A 19,437-nucleotide genomic window follows, 5' to 3' on the forward strand; every position below is an offset into this window, starting at 1 on the left:
AGGATTTAAAGACGGGCAGTTCAAAAAAGTCCAATGTTTAATTCTCAGCCATTCTTGGGTTTTTTTTTGCTGTTGGAGGACCAAGGCGGTAGCTTTTCTGACATGGGGCGCATTTCACTCCAAGATGCCTTGTTTCATTTTATACAGCGCAGACTGAAGACTCTCTGCGCCCAATGCAGCAAAGTAGTCCCGCAACAAAACAGAGCCGGCTCATTGTTTCACAGTAGGCACAGCATTCTTTACTTTGCCCACAGGCACAGGCGACGAAAAAACTCGAACTACATGCAGGAAAAAAAATGTATGGAATGGTTGCTGAAATAACTTGAGACTGGAATTTGCCGTATTATTTTTGGACAATCACCATGCTTCTGGGAGAATGTCCTTTGGACAGAAGAAACAAACATGACTTTCCGGCATATCGCATTATCTTATGTAAAAGGGTGCATACAATGAGGCGGGAAAGAACACTGCACTAGATCACTTTGGAGGAGGCTTATGCTGTCGAACAGCTTTGCTGCTGCTTATGGAACAAGGTGTCTTAAATCTGTGCAGGCTACAATGAATTCTCAAGGCCAGAAAGGCATTTTGTTCGAAGGTTCGGGATGTACCAAAGGTCCTGCGGACTCTAACAGGACTCTAAAAACGCACACAAAATGGCTTCGGAGCAATTCATGGGACAATTCTGAAGTGACTGTCGGTGAGTCCTGATCTAAATCTTGAACAGCCTTGACGGGAGAAGCTGCATGCTTGGAGAAGGCGTGCTTCAAACTCGAGACATGCCATAGGGAGTATACACGTTTCACTCTCTTCATTGCAGTGACAAAAGGTTATGCAAAAAAAAAAAAAAATTTAAGATAATGACACCATAATTTTTTTCCATAACAATAACACATTTTTATTATTTCAATGTATTTTTATTTATTGCACTAACTTTAACTAACATTAAAAGACTGCAATGTTGACAACAATCATATAGTTTAGCCAGCCTTCAATGCAATCAATTTAATATTTTTACAATCATTTTATTGCGTGAAGATTTTCAGGGCAGGATGTCAGTTGTATCTTAAAATGACAATGATCATTTTTATGACGTGAATAGCCTGTATGACCTTTGTGGACGATTGAAGCAAGCCGACAAAACTATAGGATCCGAACAAGCAAGCAGGCACTACAGTGAGGCGGTAAAATAGTGAGTGAGAACGTTGTGTAAGGGAGGTGTAGGGGCGCTGAGGTCGGGACCTCGGTAACAGGAAGAAGAGTCATTTCCTGTTGACCTCAGTTTGAACTGCAACCCCTGACCCCCCTGCTGCCTCAGGCCCCACTAGGGGGCAGGGTGAGGTCTGAGGGGGCTCTCTAGGTTTGAGGGGTGAACGCACGTTTCTTTATGAGAGGAACGCGTGAGGACGTATCATTTGAGAGATAGAGCCTTCCCCTGGACTCAGGATGTAGAGGACAGACAAGTATTGCAAATGTCTGTGACATTCTGAAATCTAAGCATCCAAACAGGGACATTTTATCCAGGGGTGAAATTGGCTGTCTCGTGCAGTGAGACAGCACTCATCCCACCCGAGATACTGCTGGGCCATTGGCGAGCTTTTCTTAGAATGACAACTCGTGGGGCGGATCTTATTTGTTGGTTCCTGACGGCTTTCCGCTGTCTCCTCTTCCGACGCGCTTGGCGGTTAGCGTTCCCAGCTAACGGCTGTATGCTCACAGGCGCAGAGCTCTGAGTAGTGCTGAACAATTCAAAAGAATTCAAATGGACATTGGAATGTAGCGGAATGCAATTTTCACAAAGCAAAGGCTGTTGCAGGAAAAAAAACTTGTCATTTTTGTATTTGTTTGGTGTCGAGATAAGCTCAGCGTTTAATAAGTGCAGTCCATACAGAAAGATGACCCATCCACATGTGGTACAAAAAAACATTTTAATTCTTTGACCATATCATTCATTCAGAAACATTTTTCAATGCAGTCCGAGCAGAGCAGAGTAGATCGGGAGCGGAGTGTTTAAAGTCCTTTGGCTGCAGCTCCCGTCTCACTGCTGCGACACGCAACACGTATGCAAATGCTTGAAGAGCTTGTCTCCACCGTGGGCGCGTGCACGTGTGTCTGTGCGTGTGAGTATGTGTGTGTGTTTGCGTGTGCGCGCGCGCGCTCGTGCAACGCACACCTGTTGGCATATTAAGGAGGTAAGTGGTATGAGAGCGAGGCAGACTGGAAGTCATTCATCGTGTTCAGCTTCATGCTGAGGACGAGCACGAAGATTTCAAACAAGCGTGGGTCAAACTGCAACTGCCGTGAGTGGCTCACATAAATACAAAAATAGAATAAAAACTCAGATAAGCCTTAAATAAAGAGTGGGAGAAAAGGGTGTGTGTGTGTTTTCTGGGCAGTCACTTGTGCAGGAAGACAGAGCTTGAAGAAGGCATGGTCACAGGATCGAGGCGCACCCAGTTAATGTCTTTGTAGTGTAAAAACATGTCTGGCGATAAATATTGGTCTGTCGTCCTATCGTCTCTTGCGGGTGGTCCAACAACACGCGTGGCGGGATATCAACGTTAAAGCATTGGTCTCATCCACAGGACACAGTGGAGGCGATGGGAGCGGAGGAAGCACTTCTACTCAGAGAGTGGTATGGCTTATACCAGTGTGTGTGTGTGTGTGTGTGTGTGTGTGAGCGAGAGAGAGAGCTACATTGAGGTCATTGTCTTTTGGTAGGGAATGTAAACTCTTGGAGCAATTAGTCTTGTTTTCTTTAAATAGTGTGTTGGAATCATCTCACGCGCACACACACACACACACATACACACACACACACGCGCGCAGACACCCTCCACAGCTAGTGTGCATGGATGTCCAGTCCTTGTGCAAGGAGGGGCTCAGTGGTGTGAGCGTGTGGCGGCGGGTGAAGCAGCATGGCGGCGTGCGGGTGCGGGCCCGGGTAGGGGTGGATGGAAGGTCCTGGGTGGGCTGGATAGGCTGCTTGGGATAGCAGAGCCCCGGAGTAGTCCCCCTGCAGAGACGGCATCCCTTGAAGACCTGCATGAGGTGGCAGAGAAGGGATATGGGTCGCAATTTCGAGCACGACAAACACTTTGGCATAACAAAACGCCCATATAAACACAGCACAGACACTTGCGCTTGTTGTGGAAGTTTGAGCTGTCCTGGGAGAATGTGCTAACTGTAGCTGTTGTCCTTTGTTGTCCGCTCTGCCCCTGCCCATATGTATGGCCTGACCAATGTTATATATGTGAGGGGGGAAAATAATAGGAAATTTGCCCCAATTTTTAGATAGAAGGTTTCATCCCGACCCCAGCAAAAAGTGAATCTTCCCAATTCTCCTCTGATTTTAGACGTATGAGGATTGCACCCAATGGCAGCAATACACACTTTTATGCTTCTGCCAGAGTTGAAATAAGTTGGTCCACTTAGAGACATTCTTACCGGATTTGTTGTATTTTATCACTTATGACTTAATATTTGTGCACTTTACTATTTTACTACAATGAGGCGTTCAGATGATTTCCTGTTGAAAATTTCAATGTATTATTTATTGTAGTTTTCAAATTAGGATTTTTTTTTAATGCAAAGAATTAGCTATTGCTTTACATAGGGGCTGGAGTTACTTCATTCTCAAATTTATTGGAATTAATTAACATCATTATTTTATATTGTCTGGTTCTGTGTTTAAATCGGTATTCTAACATTATTTTTGTGCAACCCTGTTACTGTAAGTGGAGTTGTACTCAAATGACATTTGTAGTCCAACTTACTTTATTTCATTGGGATGGATTTATTCCATCTTAAATACATTCATACCTCGGTTTTTGACCATAATCCGTTCCAGAAGGCTGTTTGAAAAGCGATTTGTTTGAAATCCGAAACTATTTTATTAGCCCATGATGAGGGGCTAATACACTAAGCAGAAAACACATAAAAACAGTCAGATTTGCGTAAATCACAACAAACGCGTCTGCTCACAATGAACGTTACACGAGGAAGCGTCAACCGAGAGGAGTCGAGTGGCATATTCGGGTTTGATCAGTTTGGTCGAAAACCGGTTTTTGGTCGTAATCCGAGGCGTAAAAATCTCGAATTTCCTGGTCGAAATCCGATTTGGTCGATAACAGAGACGTTTGAAAACCGAGGTTTGACTGTCATGTTTTTCTGGTGCCTGCGAATCTGGAATCGCAGCAAACAGAGATAAATTTACAAAAAAAATATATCGTCAATGTGAGCTCCTGAATGGTAATTCTGGAATGAGCCATCCTGTAAATTGTCGTCATTGATGTCGGTGCAAGCGTGTATGTGTGTGTGTGCTTGCTACAAAGGCCTTTCCAATAAATCAGCTCCTTCCAAACGGAGACCAAATAAAAAGTCGCTTCAATGTACGCTCAATCCTTGACTCAAACAGCACTCTATGACATGTCGTTAAATAAAAATGAAAGTCATCATTGCTTGCATAATTCATTTCTGTATTTGAGGAAAAACTACGGCGTCTGTTCAAAGTGTGGTTTGTTAACCACAGTACACCGCGCTTGAATTTGTCTGATGGCTTTCAGTCATCAACGCGTCCGTGACGTTGTAGCTTACCTGCTGCTCGGAGGCCGAGATGAGCTTGTCCGTCAAGTCCGTAACCGAGAGCTGCTCCCTCTGGGCTGTAGGGACCACCCTGACCTGTCGGGGGCCAAAATATCCACAACCTCAGTCCACAGCCAAAAGGGACGGACGGCCAACGCTGACTGACTTGGAAACACGAACCTGAGCGATTTGACTGGTCGATCATGGGCTGAACGATTCTCCTCCTGGCGTTGATAAACCTGAAACAAGAGAGTGCCGAGAGAATGGAAGGGGGTCCGTTTGGGGAGGAAAAAGGCTGACAGAGAAACTGTTAACCTTTTCCCTTTTATAACCACTTAACCCTTTCAGAGGGTAAAGTAAATCAACGTTTGAACAGGGCTTGTTTTGATCACCCTGTGACAACTGATTGATCTGCTGAGATGGTCGAGCTCTGTGTGTGTGTGTGTGTGTGTGTGTGTGTGTGTGTGTGTGTGTGTGTGTGTGTGTGTGTGTGTGTGTGTGTGTGTGCGGTTACATGAATCCATAAAGGTTTTGAATCTGAATGTGTTTTTTTTAATTTTTTTTAAACGATGGTAGCCTTGGAAAGTAGCCCTTTATTGCCAGGGTAACTACGGACCATAGTTGCCGGGTAAAAATTCCAAATGGAGACTACTTTCAGAATCGCATGCTTGTCCCGAGCCCAAAAAAAGGTTACTAAGTGTAATTATTGCAATAATTGCAATTGAATGGACACAATATGTATCCAGTAATCCCTCGTTTATCATGGTTAATGGGGACCAAAACCACCCGCAATAAACGAAAATCCGTGAAGTAACGACCCCCCCCCCTCCATATAGGTACATGTACATAATATTTATAAGGCCAAATTTAATGGTATACATGCATGTAGAAGTAAATTTTGAAGTAATTAACATGACTTAATGCTGTATACTAATAGATTTAAACATGTATAAGTTAGGTTAGTTTATGAATAACAAAATACAGTAAACATATAAAAAAATAATAAGAAGAATATATTTTTTTGTTTTTTTAAGTCTGTAAAAAGTCCGCAAATGGTCCGCAAGAAGCTGCGAAAGTCAGCAAAACAACAGCAATTCACATAGAGCAACATATACAGTACTGTACTACATGTACATGAAAAAAAATTATACATATATATATATATATATATATATATATATATTTATTTTTTAATGAAAATGTTTGAAAAAATCCACGATGCACTGAAGTCGCGATAAACGAACCGCGAAATAGCGAGGGATCACTGTATTTGAATTATCTCCCAGGCAAAAATGTTGGAATTTCAAGTATTTCAACATGTGCCCTGTAAAGGGTTTACAGGACATGGGGGTTTGCTGTAAATAATTTGAATATTGGATATTGATTTGCTATGAAGTTTTATGAACTGGGTGTGAGTCCAATTTACTGCACCGCCGCTCCTGGAACAAAATGCTTAGTGGGATGTTTCGTCTCCCTTTTAAACCGGCTTTATTTTTAGATTTCATTGGCCTCTCATAAAAACGGCGCACTTTGATTTAATTCACATCTATATCCGACAGAATCCCCTCAGCAGAGCTTTAACAAGCGAAACAACGCGGACGAGGCTGGCTTTATGGTTGACGGCAAATAATACGACCCCGTGCGTTTGAGAAATGACAATTCATATATTTAAAGAAGGCCGAGTGATTATTGAAAAACCGCAGCACTCAAACGGGTCTATTGATCGGCACTGACCAGTTGTTGACCTGTAAGATGGTCAGACCCGTGTCCAGTGACAGCTGCTTCTTCTGCTCCTCCGATGGGTATGGGTGCTGAAAGGACACACAACACAGCTAAAGGAAACATCACGAGGCTTTTTTTGTTTTTGTTTTTTTTTACAAATGTGAGTTAATATCAGTCGTCTCGACAGCAGGAGGCTCTGTGGGCTGGTTAGTGGTTTTAGTTTATAGCCAGAATGAAGACCAGTATGGGAAATCTCATGGTAACTACCAATGACCTGGCTCTCCTATTTTCACCCTTTGAAAAGAGACAGATTTGTGCTGTGCGTGAGTGTGTGTGTGTGTGTGCGCGCACAGTGGCACAATTGAAGGGAAGCAACATTTGACCTGCCTCATTTAGTCACTAATTACCAATCTTACGGCCTGGTCTGACAATTACTCACCCCATTTATTTCACTTCCGCAATTATTCAGTCGCAAGCATATTCATATAATCGCTTCATCTCCGAGTCTTCATTGAATTTAACTGACCTCCCCTTGCTCCACCCTCCAGTATTTCCAGCCGTGTCAGTAAAGCTGCACCTACAGGCTAAAAATCCTCTCCTTCAGCAATCATCTTTTTATTTGCTCAAGCCCCGTTGTCGGTGTTCACCATTCATATGAGCAATGATGATGAGAAAAGGTTGAAAGCATGCCGCCCGCACTCACCGTTAGATGCTGGAAGAGCCACGCTCTCATTATGTTTGTGGCCACTTTGGGGAAAATGCCTCTCTTCTTGTTGTTTCTCCTCTCTCTGTCAGACTCGTCCTCTTCTCCTGTGCTGGGGGAGGCCACTCCTGCGTCCAGGCCGTCGCCTGGAAGCAGAGCAAATACCGACCTAATGTGAGAAAGTGCCAGAAACCGAGGCAGGGGCGGGGGAACTTGTCAGACGATTGCTTGCAACTCAAAGAAAAGCGACGGCATAACATCCAACTTCATCAGGAGAGCTGCCGCCGCTCGTTCCTGCCGACCGCTGTCAGGCTAGTGAATGGACAGACCTGAATACCTGGACTCACCCCCACGCACCCATTTTTCATATGCTTCGATCTACATTTTATCATTCATATTTATTGATATACTTTTTGTTCTTCTACTTCTCCATTTCATAATTTTGCTGCTGTCAATTGGGAATTTCTCCATTGTGAGACAAATAATTGTTTTCTTATGCCTTATCCGTCCGTCCCTGTCGAGTCAGTAAATACCGGTAGCCGAAGATGGGTGAACATTACAGTTGAGCTAACATACCTGTCAACTTGCGCGTTTTCCTCATATTTTATACGTTTTTTCAATCATTTCAAATCATGTACGGCGTATTACAACTTTTATACGAAAAAATACAAACAATTGTGAACCGATCTCGCAAAGACCATTTTGGCTCAAATCCAGATCGTCTCACCCGCTGGTAGCCAACGTCAATGCCGTCGTCGATCGCTACTATTGTCACGGCAAACCAGCAAAAGTAATCCTTAGTCGTATATTTTTTTTTCATCGCTGCCTACGGTCGGATTGATAAAGCATGATGTGCGCAGGCGCGGTAAGCCGTTGTACGGGTTTTTTGTTGCTTTGTAAGGGGAATCGTAATCATTCATAAGGGCAGCTATTAGCCGAGGTTGACAGGTATGAGCTAACTCAAAGCGAACTCTTTTTTGTGTGTGTGTATATTGCATGTAGGAGGGCACCTGTATCACTACAGTTGTCCGCTATGCTGTGCGAAGGCAGACCACAGGTGCCCGGGGTTCCCAAAGGAGTGGTGGCACATTCATCTGGCTCTCGTAACCACGACGCATTCTGCAGAATCAGAGAGAGAGCAGGAGGGGTGAAATCAGCGAGTCATGAAACCTCGAGCCGTTGGCCAGACAAATGTCAGGTTCCCCTTCCTTCTCTTCGTTCTGCGTCTTCTAACTTTGTGTCATGTCGCACCTGTTCGGACAAACTGGTGCAGGATCCGTTAAAGTCCTCCATGTCAGACTTGGAGCCTCCCTCCCGTTCGTCCAGGACCAAGTCTGTGGGCATTTTGCCCTTCAGACAGGTGATGTAACGGTGGCAGAAGTTATCACATAGGTCGTGCACCTTTGGGAAAGAATACAAGATCGACTTCTCAGCTACTATTGCTTAATATTCACATGTACAGTCCACATAACATTGAGACGACTGTACTGAAATGAAATTATCCCAACAAACCAAAAGCCTTTATGCCCGTTTGACCGCAGCATCTCAATTAAAAACAGTCCTGGCCCTATTTGTGTTCTTTATAATTATTTTTAACCTAAAATGTTTGTTTCGCACTTATCTCAAATGTGCGGGTGAACAACGGGTCGTCAACCAACCTTCTCTAACTCCAGCAAATGAAAGCGAAGAACTTGTATAGCCTGAATCATCTATGAAGAAAAGAAAGCTGACCATAGGTGCAACGTATCGTCGGGATGTTTCCTCTGCAAAAACCATTCATGTATCTTACCAAGTTGTCCAGCTCCGGATTTGAAGAAAATATTGGTTTCTCTGAACGAATCTGCGAAAAAGGAGCGTCAAAATGAGACCGGGTTTGCATTTCACATTTTTTTCCGTCCGTTGGCTCTCAGAGCTGCCCCTCACCTGTTTAGCAAATGCAGCGATGTCATCGTTGAAGGATTCCGAGGAGCACACGTCGCTGTGACTTGTCATGCCGGGGAGGTGGGATGTGGCCGATAGGGAGGAGGAGTCTCGGGGGGAGCAGGTGGCAAGCTCACACTTTTCAAAAACTAAGGCCAGGAGTGGGAACAGTGGGTGACTGCACACACAGGCAAACAGTTAACATACTTCAACATAAACGCGCTGACAGTTGACACACAGCGTGAACGCCATACATTCACGGGAGGTGTGAGAAGTCATTTTAAAGCACAGTATCGATGAAAGTGACAGCTGTAAATCTCACATAGGGAAGACAAACACAGGCTGAATGTTGATGCGCTTCAAGCGCGCACAGCGGTTTCAAGCGTTTTCATAAATCCCGTATAGGATTTCACACACGTGAACGCACCCGTAGATCTGGTCCTTGTGGTGTTTGAGGGAATCGGGGATGGGGGCTCCGTACTGAGGGGTAGGAAGTGGTCTGACATCCTCCCCGTAGACCGCCATCGACATGCCCTCCGTCCCCGAGTAGTGCACCAGATCTTCATACTTGGACACAATAAGAGACAAATAGAGCGAACATAAGACACATGTGGCATTGGACGGCATGGGCATTCTATAGTAGGGATAATGTGCTTCTCTTCAATGTTATAAATAAATAAATAAATAAACAAACAAATATATATATACTGTATATATATATATGTACAGAGAGAGAGAGAGAGATCTCAGTGGTTCCCAACCAGGGTTTGATCGAACCCCAGGGATTCGGTGAATCAGTCTCAGGGGTTCGACGGAGCCTCTGCCATGGAGGTTAAGACACACCCGACTCAACATGTCAATTACAGTCATACCTCGGTTTTCGACCATAATCCATTCCAGAAAACCGTTTGAAAACCGATTTGTTCGAAAACTGAAACCATGCTCTTTAAAAAAAAAAAAATCTTTATTGAACACGTCTGCTCACAATGGAACGCTACACGAGGAAGCGTCACTTCGTCGTGTCAGGAAGGCGAGAGGAGTCAAGTGGCGCATTCAAGTGCACTCAATTTGGTCGAGAACCGATTTTCGGTCGTAATCCGAGGCATAAAAAATTAGAAATTTTTGGTCGAAAACCGATTGGTCGAGAACAGAGGTGTTCGAAAACCGAGGTTTGACTATAGTTATGACACGCCTGCTTGGCCATCACTGGCAGGTTCATTTTGTGCACAATAAAAAATATATATACTTCATACTACAATTAATTGTGTTGACATGTTTTCAGTTTTTAATAAATGCGTTGTTTGTTTTTTTTGTCCTGTCATGTAAAAAGAATGCTATTTTTATTTTTCACTAATGAAGGGTTCGGTGAATGTGCATTTGAACTGGTTGGGTTCGGGACCGCTAACAAGGTTAAGAACCACAACAGTATTGCAGTATATAAATGCAGTACTGTGCAAAAATCTCAGTTCATCACGAGCTTTTTACAGTAGCCTGTTGCCTGTTGGCAAAATAAAATGCAGAAAAGAGTTCCATTCTACTTAGTATTTAAGCAGTGGTGCCCAAACAGTCGATCACGATCGACCGGTAGCCCGCAGACCGGCCCGAGTGGGATGAACGGATGAATCCTGTTATTCGAATCGTATGGGCTAGTAACTGTCACAAAGCGTGCGGTAATTCTGTACCGACTAGACATACCTGCCCACTGTAACACCGCCACCACCAAACGCTCGTCTGCTGACAACAGTGGCTGACGCATACGCGCTCCTTGACGTCTCCAACGTCATTTCTGCTCAACGTGAATCGACTTTCATGAGAGAACAGCACTGAGGCCCACCGGTCCCTCGTCTAGCGTAAATGCTCCCTGGCCCATGCAAGACGAGACGTCTGTGCCTGCTAGTGTGGTCAGGTAGCCTTGCAGGTCACCTAACGTAGACCACACTGATGTAAATGGTTTTGAATGGTCTGGTGTGACACTTGGGTGCCTCTCACCTCCCTTAAAAGTGCCTGGAGTTGAGTGGCATTCATCTTCCAGTTTCTGCATGACACTCTGTGACACTCAAAGCTCAATGGCCACTTTCATCTGAGAACGTCCTGTTTGAAGCATCGCAATGGCAAGGTACTGTTGATCCATTGTGAGGTGTCGTCTTGGTCTCATGATGTCAAAATGTGAACAGCATGATGAGGACGACTGTTCAAGCACCGGCTCTGATTGAACCAGGACATTTAATGGTCAATTCAAGAGTAGCCTGTTGTGAATTAAGAATAGCAATTTGTGCGAAAAGTACGGAAACATTTAACAGTTGGACATGTGCATTCAAAGGCTGAGAGAAGATCGCATTAAGTTCAGGTTTGAAGTCCTGAAATTTCCCCGAAAAGCCAAATATCCCTCACTTTTTGTGAGTAGGGTTAGGTAGGCATTGAGTTCCTTTTCAGAAACTCTTGTATTTACTTTCTTTTTCTGTTTTGTTCATATTAGGGGCCATTATAGGTGTTGCTCATCATTACTTACGTGCTCACGTGTGCATGTGTCTGTGTTTGCGTGCACGTGCGGTAAAGGTTCGATCGTGGGAGGTTGGTTGCTTGAAAAGGAGCACTTAAGTCCAAAAAAAATTTGGGGTTCAGAGCGCTTCCTTCGACTTTATATAGTTGGTCAATATTTTGTCTTGATTTCATTTTTGCCCTTATTGTGTTTATTGGGAACCTTGGGAATGGCTCGATGTCACATTGCATCGGCAGGGGCAGCTTGTTCAGTCTGACTGGATTTTGGATCGGATTGGATCAAATGTTAGAAATGAGTTGTTCAAAAGGGAAAAGATTCTGAAATCGGATGAGATCATGTTATGGACATTTGAATCTGGATCAATCCTTCAGGTTGTGTTCTAAATATTTCAGGAGGGTGTGGATACCTCTGATTGATCAAATAAATACATACATACATACATAAATAAATAAATGCCAGGATTATCTTGATCAAAAATCAAATTCAAATAAACATTCTCTTTCCCCACGAAATAAGCCCCCAAACACATTTCAAGTACAAACTAAAATGATATCTTCAATTTATGTCATTCATCACCGTATATTAATTTCAAAGAAAGAACATTGTTTATTTGAACTTTTGGACATTTTGCCTGGTTTTAATTTAAGACTTCTTCAAAATATCCACAATGTGTTTGTTTTAATATATTTGTTATTTGTTGCGACTCAGAAATCTTAATTAGAGGTGGGCGTTTGTTACTTTCGTGTTTTGTTGTAAAGCAAAAACAAGTGACCCCATGTTGGCTCTTCTACCTGTTGTTGTTTTTTTTTTTAATTCTTCAAGCCCTCATGTGATACGTCGTCCCATTTAGTGTGCCGGTATTCTTGAAAATGGTGTTTCTGGATCAGGGAGGTCGAACCCAATATTGCTTTGAAAAACCGTCATCAGGGTAAAACTGATTAAACTGATCCTGGTTGGCAAAAAAATCGCATTTCCAAATCGGTATCATTTTGATCCAGATAACATTTTTGAACAACTGGCCCCTTAAAATATACAAACGTGAATGCCAATTCTTTCATCACACAAATGTCAGTTTAACCGTGGGATGTTCTTCCATTTTTGTGTTTTTTCAAATGTGTTCTAATAAAGAGATTGAGAAATTAAATGTGCTTAGTAAAGCATTTCTACAATATGTATCAGCAATATCCTGGAATGACAAATGTATTCCTCTGCTATTGGAATTCCACTTTTATGGTCGTTTGCATTTGCTTGTACAAGAGCGTAAATATTCAAGCATAGATGTGAAGTCATATGAAAGTAAATTGAAGGGGGGAGAAAAGAAATAACACTGAAATTGTCCTTTTTCCTTTTCAAACAGCATGTTTGTATAAAATCAGAAAGAAACAAATGTTCCAGGCCAGGCGCTGAGCAACATAAAACTTCATACTTTTTTTTTAAATAAAGGAAGATTTTTTTTCCTCTGAAATAATTCAAGTCAAGTCAAGCTTTATTGTCAAATATGCTCTATGTGCAACATACAGCACAGATGAAATTACTTTTCTCTCTCAACCACAGTGTGAACTTTTTTTTTTTTAATAGACTTTCTATCCACCTTGCGGCAGCGCTGCATCGAGCCAGACAAATGCTGCATAAATAATAATCACATTTTGTGTACTGTTTAACTCTGAAGCCCGTTTTGGATCCTCGTCGACAACAACTTCCTGAATGTGACACAACAGCGGAGAGGTTGGGATCTCGAAATAACAAACGGGGCTTCATGGCACAAGTCAGACTTGAGTGGCCGGTCAAAAACACCCCTCGTAAACATGCTGTGACTGCCTCGCAGAGGTTCGCTATCGTGCCCCGAAAAATTGTGGCAATTGTGTGCCACACACGCATTCTCACACAAGCATTCCCTTAGCAGCACTTACACCCAAGGTATCATCAATATACATGTGCTTGGCTCCCTTGCTCCCGCCTCACCCGCTCCTTCTCTGCGCTAGTGAGCTCATTTGTGCTCGGCTGCAGCTTCCCTCTCTGAGGCTGCTCGGGTCAGCACATCTACTTTTCTTCCAGCTAGATTAAAGGGACTCCTGTCACGGTCCCCGCAGAGCAAGTGAGATCACAACACCGACAGACAGCACCTGCTCCATTGGCCCGGACACCCTTCTTCCATACTTCAGCGTTATTTTAAACGCGCCGTAAAAGTTATGATCTGCTTCGTGTAGTTTACGTCTGTGATGGACTTCTCCCCGTGGGCTACCACAGAGGTGATGATTTACCACGGATATGCACGCTGTGGTTGTAGAGGGTACAGTGAGGGAAGTGATCCCTTTACCGATATTAAAAATAGATAACAATGACCGCCCATCCATTATCTGTGCCACTAACCTTGAGGTTAACCCGGTTAACGTAAAGACCGGCCATTCTGAGGGCATTCACAAAAAATAATAATAATAATTACCTGTAGCTTGGGTCAAAAACACAACAGTACAGAAAGACTATTCGGTGTCAACATACAGGGGTTGGAACCAAAATAATAATTATTGACGCTGTCAGAAATGTATTGATTTTATGATATGTTTAGGACACTGGTTGTTAACCAGGGTTCAATCGAACCCTAAGGGTTCGGTGACTCGGTCTCAGGGGTTCGACGAAGCCTCTGCCATTGAGGTGAAGACACACCCAACTCAACGTGTCAATTAGTTACGACACGCCCACTTGGCCATCATTGGCTGCAGATGATCACATGACGGTGCTTGTCCAATCAGTGCTGCGGGAAATTTAGTTTGCTCAGTAGTCAACGTGTGACTGTCGTGATTGTAACTTGTGTGATTTTAGTGGTCAATGTGTGAGTGTCGTGATAGTACATCGTACAAAAAAAAGTATACTTATATCTTGAAATTGTATGAACTTTTTTTCTGTTTTTAATACATGCATTTTTTTATATCTTGAATTTATAAAAAAAATTATAGATGTATTTTTCACTAATGAGGGGTTCGGTGAATGTGCATATTTCCTGGTTGGGTTCGGGACCTCTAAAAATGTGAAGAACCACTGGTCTAGCAAGACTGTTTGCAGTACCGTTGACCGAGATTGCATCAGACACAGAGGAGTTTCTCATATTTTGGTAACCTCCTTAGCTTAATAAGATTATACTATGTGAATTTCATCACTTCAAACAACAAGCACAGTCACTAACGTATGTAAATGAATACATCTCTTGCAGTGTCAATCCAAACTCATTTGGAAGACTTTTAGCCCTTGTCTTGGATCACAGCAGATTAGGCAACTGGTCATATTGGTGTATTTCAATCTGATTAAAACTGGCAAATATTCCCTTCACTTCTCTATGTGACTATATTTCTGCAGGTTCCACATACGCCGGATCGCAGGACTTCACCGGCCCATCTGCAAGGCCTCCCAAAATAGGGCCCACTTTGGGAATGCACTGTCCTAAATGGCTTATCAAATTGTTTCATAGTCCCATATGGCCAGCGGGATCACAGAAAGCACCTGCTCTGAGGCCCTGGTCCGAGACACCTTCTAGTTTTATGGAGGTTGGCTATTAACACAAGCAGCGCTATCGGATTGCGCGTCTCTCTTGACGCATGACCCCGATCGGGTTTCGGTGCATCGAGCGGATCAAAGCGCAAAAGGCCGAGATGACAAATTCCGCAAATTTCCCCCCTTTTTAAGTCGCAGAGTTGACAAACGGCCTGCGAGAGGCAAGACAACATTTTCATTGCGAGATGTAATTGTGTTATTTTAACAGATAATGGGGCTCTAAAAGGTCCAGCCGCCGCCGGCGGAGGAAGGACGCGGGGAAAAGTAATTCCATCTCGGAGAACTTAATTTGTCTCCCACAAAAACACTTTGTTCAGGTTGAATAGTGAAATAAAAACAACTTCTTTTGTTGGCTGCAAATAAAGAAGAAATAATCACGTCTCCTTAAATTCTAAGATGTGAGATGGCTTCTCGAAATGAAAGGTTTTTACAACAATCAACTTTCTCGGAAAATAACAATGCTTTGATGTATTTGCAATTTTGACCAGGCGGACGTTTTGTTTTTGTTTTTTTGTCGGTTTCTCAACTTTTCAGGTATACTTCAATATACTTCTAATTTTAAATCTTGTTGAACAGTAATGGCTTGGAGTTTAAAGAATGAACAATTGCTGAAACTTATTCATGTGATGAATTTCAAATGGAGATCTCTTCTAAAAGTCTTTTCGTGCGGCAGCAAAATAGGCCGGGGCTGTGTCATAAACCACCAAATGAACTTTAAAAGCGTTCTACGAAAGTGGAAAGAACAGACAACCAATGTGAAAACCACTCAAATGATAAAAATGAATTATCCATTCGATGAGAAGATCTTCTTAAGAAGTGAAAATAGAAAAAGGAAGAAAAATAACGGACACTGGTGGTCATCTTGATCTTAACTCATGATCGCTGGCAGTAAAAGCAACACCATCTTACAAACTAGATCACACTTATTATTTTAAAAATCAGTTTTTACATCCCGTGTGCGTGCGTGTGTGCGTGTGTGTGTGTGTGCGCGCGCGTGTGTGTGTCCATCTCTAATTGCTCCCCTCCTCTGTGAGGTCTCAGCCCGCAGCCTCACTTCTCCTCCTCCGTGCCTCTGAATCAGTCTAGCAAAAAAAGTGACCTACTTACCGAGTTGAACAGCCGCCCCTGCTCTCCTCCTCTTAATGACCCGCACCATCTAACCCTTGTGTGTATTTTGCACCGTCGCACAACCAACATTGTATTTTCACGAGAAAACTCAACAAATCCCTGCACGCCAATGCAGCCAACTGTAATCCACACAGTGGCCGGCTGCCTTAAAAGTCAAATATGCTCCAGCGGTTTACGATCATACTGATTTATCATAACGCCCAAAAGACAAATTTGCGGTAGCTTAGATCAGCACTCCAGCACTGGGCCTTCGGGGGAATCGTAGGAACTGGTGTAAGCTTATGTTATATTATTAATGATCATTTTATGTTTGACCATCATATTATTTCATGTTAAGCATTCCTAAATTATATTCTGTTGTTTAATGATTGCTTAGACATGGTTTTATATTGATAGGTTCTGATTGGCTGTTAAAGTAAGAGAAGCAGGAAGTGATTTTTGTTACGAGAGTCGTGTTCTCGAACGTGCTGCGGTGCAGACGCTTGTTTCCCCCTCTTTTAATAAACCGCATTAAAGGATTCCATCTCTCCTTTTGTCATTCGTAAAGAAGAGCCATCCACTGAAAAACAACGAACCCCTCAACTTACACTAGCTTCTAATTAAGTTTTCACATGCAGCAATGCCGAGTGTTGGTGTAACTTACCTAAAATAAAATAAAATAAAAAACACACACACACAAACAAACATTACGGGAGTGCAAGCACGGACGTACCCTTTTCTCCATGCGACTCGCCAGTCGGTCCTTCCCCCAAGATGATGATGCACTGCCCGGCTACAGTCCAGCAGGCTCAGCCTCTGTGCCCCTGGAAGAAATGTGAAGACATTCAACAGCAGCTCGTGTTCTTTGCAGTCAGTGGATCTGCATTTTATAGCATGTACGTAAAAAAAGATGGCATTTTGAGCTCGTAAATAAAGACATATAGCATCCTGCGGGGAAGGGGGGGGGGGGGGGGGGGCTTACAGTGTGCACAGTGGCAATAAACGCTTCCATAGCCTAAATGCTATCAAAGGCTACTACAGTACAAGAGAATTCACACAAAAAAAATAACGATAGCGGTATAAAATATCCCACCTAAACGTAAATAGCTGCCGCTTGTGTTCGAGCCGTGTTTTAAGTCCAGAAAGCAGAGGCTGCGATCCTCGCTTCCGCCTGGTGCGCCTCTCGCTCGCTCCCGCTTCAAGCCGATCGGGATGCTCGGTGCTGTCGGGAAGGCTCCAAAAGAGACGGAAAGCTTCCAAAAGAGAGCGAGCGTCCTTGTGCTCGCTGTCCACGCAGCGGGCGGCGATTGGCTGCAAAATGTCACGGGTGGGAACGAGCGATTGTGTTTTCAGTCTCAAGAAGAGAGGAAGAAGGAGGAGGAGGAGAAGGCGTGATGATGGTGGCGGTGTGCGGGAAGGTTTCGGAGGGTCAAAACGCGACGGGGTCTCTTGCTCCCACTCATCTCCAATCCCTCCGCCTTTTCCTTTTCCTCGTTTACTACTCCTCCCGCTTATCACGCCAGAGAAGACCCCACGCTCGTTTTCTTTTTTAATCGCGTCCTCTTGCAAGATAACTACTTATATCTTTGAAAGCATGCGCCATGATGAATGTCCACTTTAACGCGAGAGAAGACGAACTGCTAATAAGAAGCTGTGATTATTTGTTCAGGCACGATCCGTTCACATCACATTAAAAAAATGATGCAATCTGTCATGTTTTGTTTGCTCCGGGGCCAATTTAATTTAAAAGCTCATTAGGAAGCTAATTGCGGTAAAGGCTGGCATACATCGTATGTCATAAATAAAGTCAAAGTGTGCTCGCTGACGTGGAATTTAAAGGCTGATAATAGCTTTCAAAGTGTTTTATTGTCCGCATATATCCTCAAGTGAACAGTCTTGTGACGTTGCGCAAATGTTGCCAATTGGTCCTTCCTCCGTGGTGTCAATGTTTTATTTTCACTTAACATGGGGGGTCCGGGGGGGGGGGGACATATCACCCTCACGTGTTTAAAAAAAACTCTTGTGTTGTTAATGACGCGTCAGTTACATAATAATTATTCAAAACGTCCCTCTTTGTCCGCTCCTGCTGCGAGGGGGCCAAGGGGCGGCTCCACTTCAATCGGCTGCCGGTCCACGTCGGCACCATGGGCGGCCTGGAGTGAGAGCGTGCATGGGGTGGCTTAGCGAACCCGAAAAGGTCTCATCCAGCAAAGGCCCCTCGGTCTTTTTACTCTGCAGGTTGCTGGTTTCCCTGGGAGGGGGTTGGGTGATGGGGGGGGGGGTACGACAGTCCCCCAAGCTGCTCCGACACCAAGCCGGCGGTACTAACAGAATTAAAAAGTTGTTAACATTGAATCAAAAGAATTCACTTCCATCACACTCCGTTGTCGAGCAGGTTCGACTCTGACGCGTTTGTAATTTCAAACCATCTTCATGTTTTTCCATCTGTCTTTCTATATCTCCCATCTTGTGTTTCAATTGGTCATTTCCACTTTGACTAACAAACCATTGATGTCGATCACTTTAGTTAACGTGCCAAACACTCCAAAGTAAATTTTTTTTTTCATCACATCAGTGCCTGTGGGACGACACCTCCTTTAACATGTTAATGAGAGCACCCTTGGTACAACATTTGTTGATAAGTTTGTGCTGAAAGTCAACACATCTGATTGAGGGTGTCTCGAAGAGCACCAACACCGGCATCACATACGATGAAAGAAAGAAATAAAGTACATATCTGCCTTTTCATCAGTCAAATTAGTGTTGTCGTTAAAAAAATACGACTAAAGTGTGTTGTTTCCCTTGGTACCATAAACATGAACTTTGAGCAACATTTCTGTCTCGACAAAGATGATTTCACGGGGACACTTTCCTGGTTTCCTTCAAAGGATCATGACTGCAAAACCATATCAATGTATGGATAAAACAACAAAATGATGAATGATTAGTCTATAAATCAGATGTCAAGTGAAAAAAACGTGCACAACTATTGTTTTATTTATTTATTTTAAAAAGGGGATTTGGTTACAAAAAAAAGTTTGTATTTTTTGTAACGCTAGACAAAGTGACGATACTTGACAGTGACAGTGACTGCACCGAATCGTCATACGCGGCACTAATAATTTGGTTGTAAATCTCGTCAAGATAGCTTTACATCATTTCGACAATGATGAAAAAGAACCCCCTGACCTTGAAGTGAGAAATGTCGACTTTGTAAAGGCACACAGCTCTTAGATTGTATCTGTAATTTGTGCAAGTGTACCTACAATTTTGTCATAAAATCATGACACTTGTACAAAGATCTGGGCTCTGAAAACCTGCAACCTTGGGAGATGTCGTTACGATGTTACAAAAAAAA

At 43.3% G+C, this 19,437-nt stretch overlaps 1 protein-coding gene across 1 annotated transcript; it reads right to left on the reverse strand.

Moving 5' to 3' along the window:
* Positions 1 to 1,906: 1,906 nt before the first annotated feature.
* On the reverse strand, positions 1,907 to 17,529 carry meis3 (myeloid ecotropic viral integration site 3). The gene is made up of 13 exons (XM_086126164.1): positions 17,173 to 17,529; positions 16,813 to 16,903; positions 9,354 to 9,493; positions 8,930 to 9,104; positions 8,796 to 8,846; positions 8,665 to 8,715; positions 8,258 to 8,407; positions 8,017 to 8,125; positions 7,007 to 7,152; positions 6,316 to 6,392; positions 4,762 to 4,820; positions 4,594 to 4,677; positions 1,907 to 3,039 (listed from the first exon to the last, which is right to left on the reverse strand). Exons 2-13 carry the CDS (start codon positions 16,822 to 16,824, stop codon positions 2,840 to 2,842), a joined length of 1,254 nt encoding a protein of 417 aa, XP_085982290.1. The 5' UTR covers positions 16,825 to 16,903; positions 17,173 to 17,529; the 3' UTR covers positions 1,907 to 2,839.
* Positions 17,530 to 19,437: the final 1,908 nt, after the last annotated feature.

This window comes from Hippocampus guttulatus, chromosome 12 (assembly GCF_054856545.1).
Source record: "Hippocampus guttulatus isolate MCC_2025c chromosome 12, RoL_Hgut_1.0, whole genome shotgun sequence".
In the NCBI taxonomy this organism is placed as follows: Eukaryota; Metazoa; Chordata; class Actinopteri; order Syngnathiformes; family Syngnathidae; genus Hippocampus; species Hippocampus guttulatus.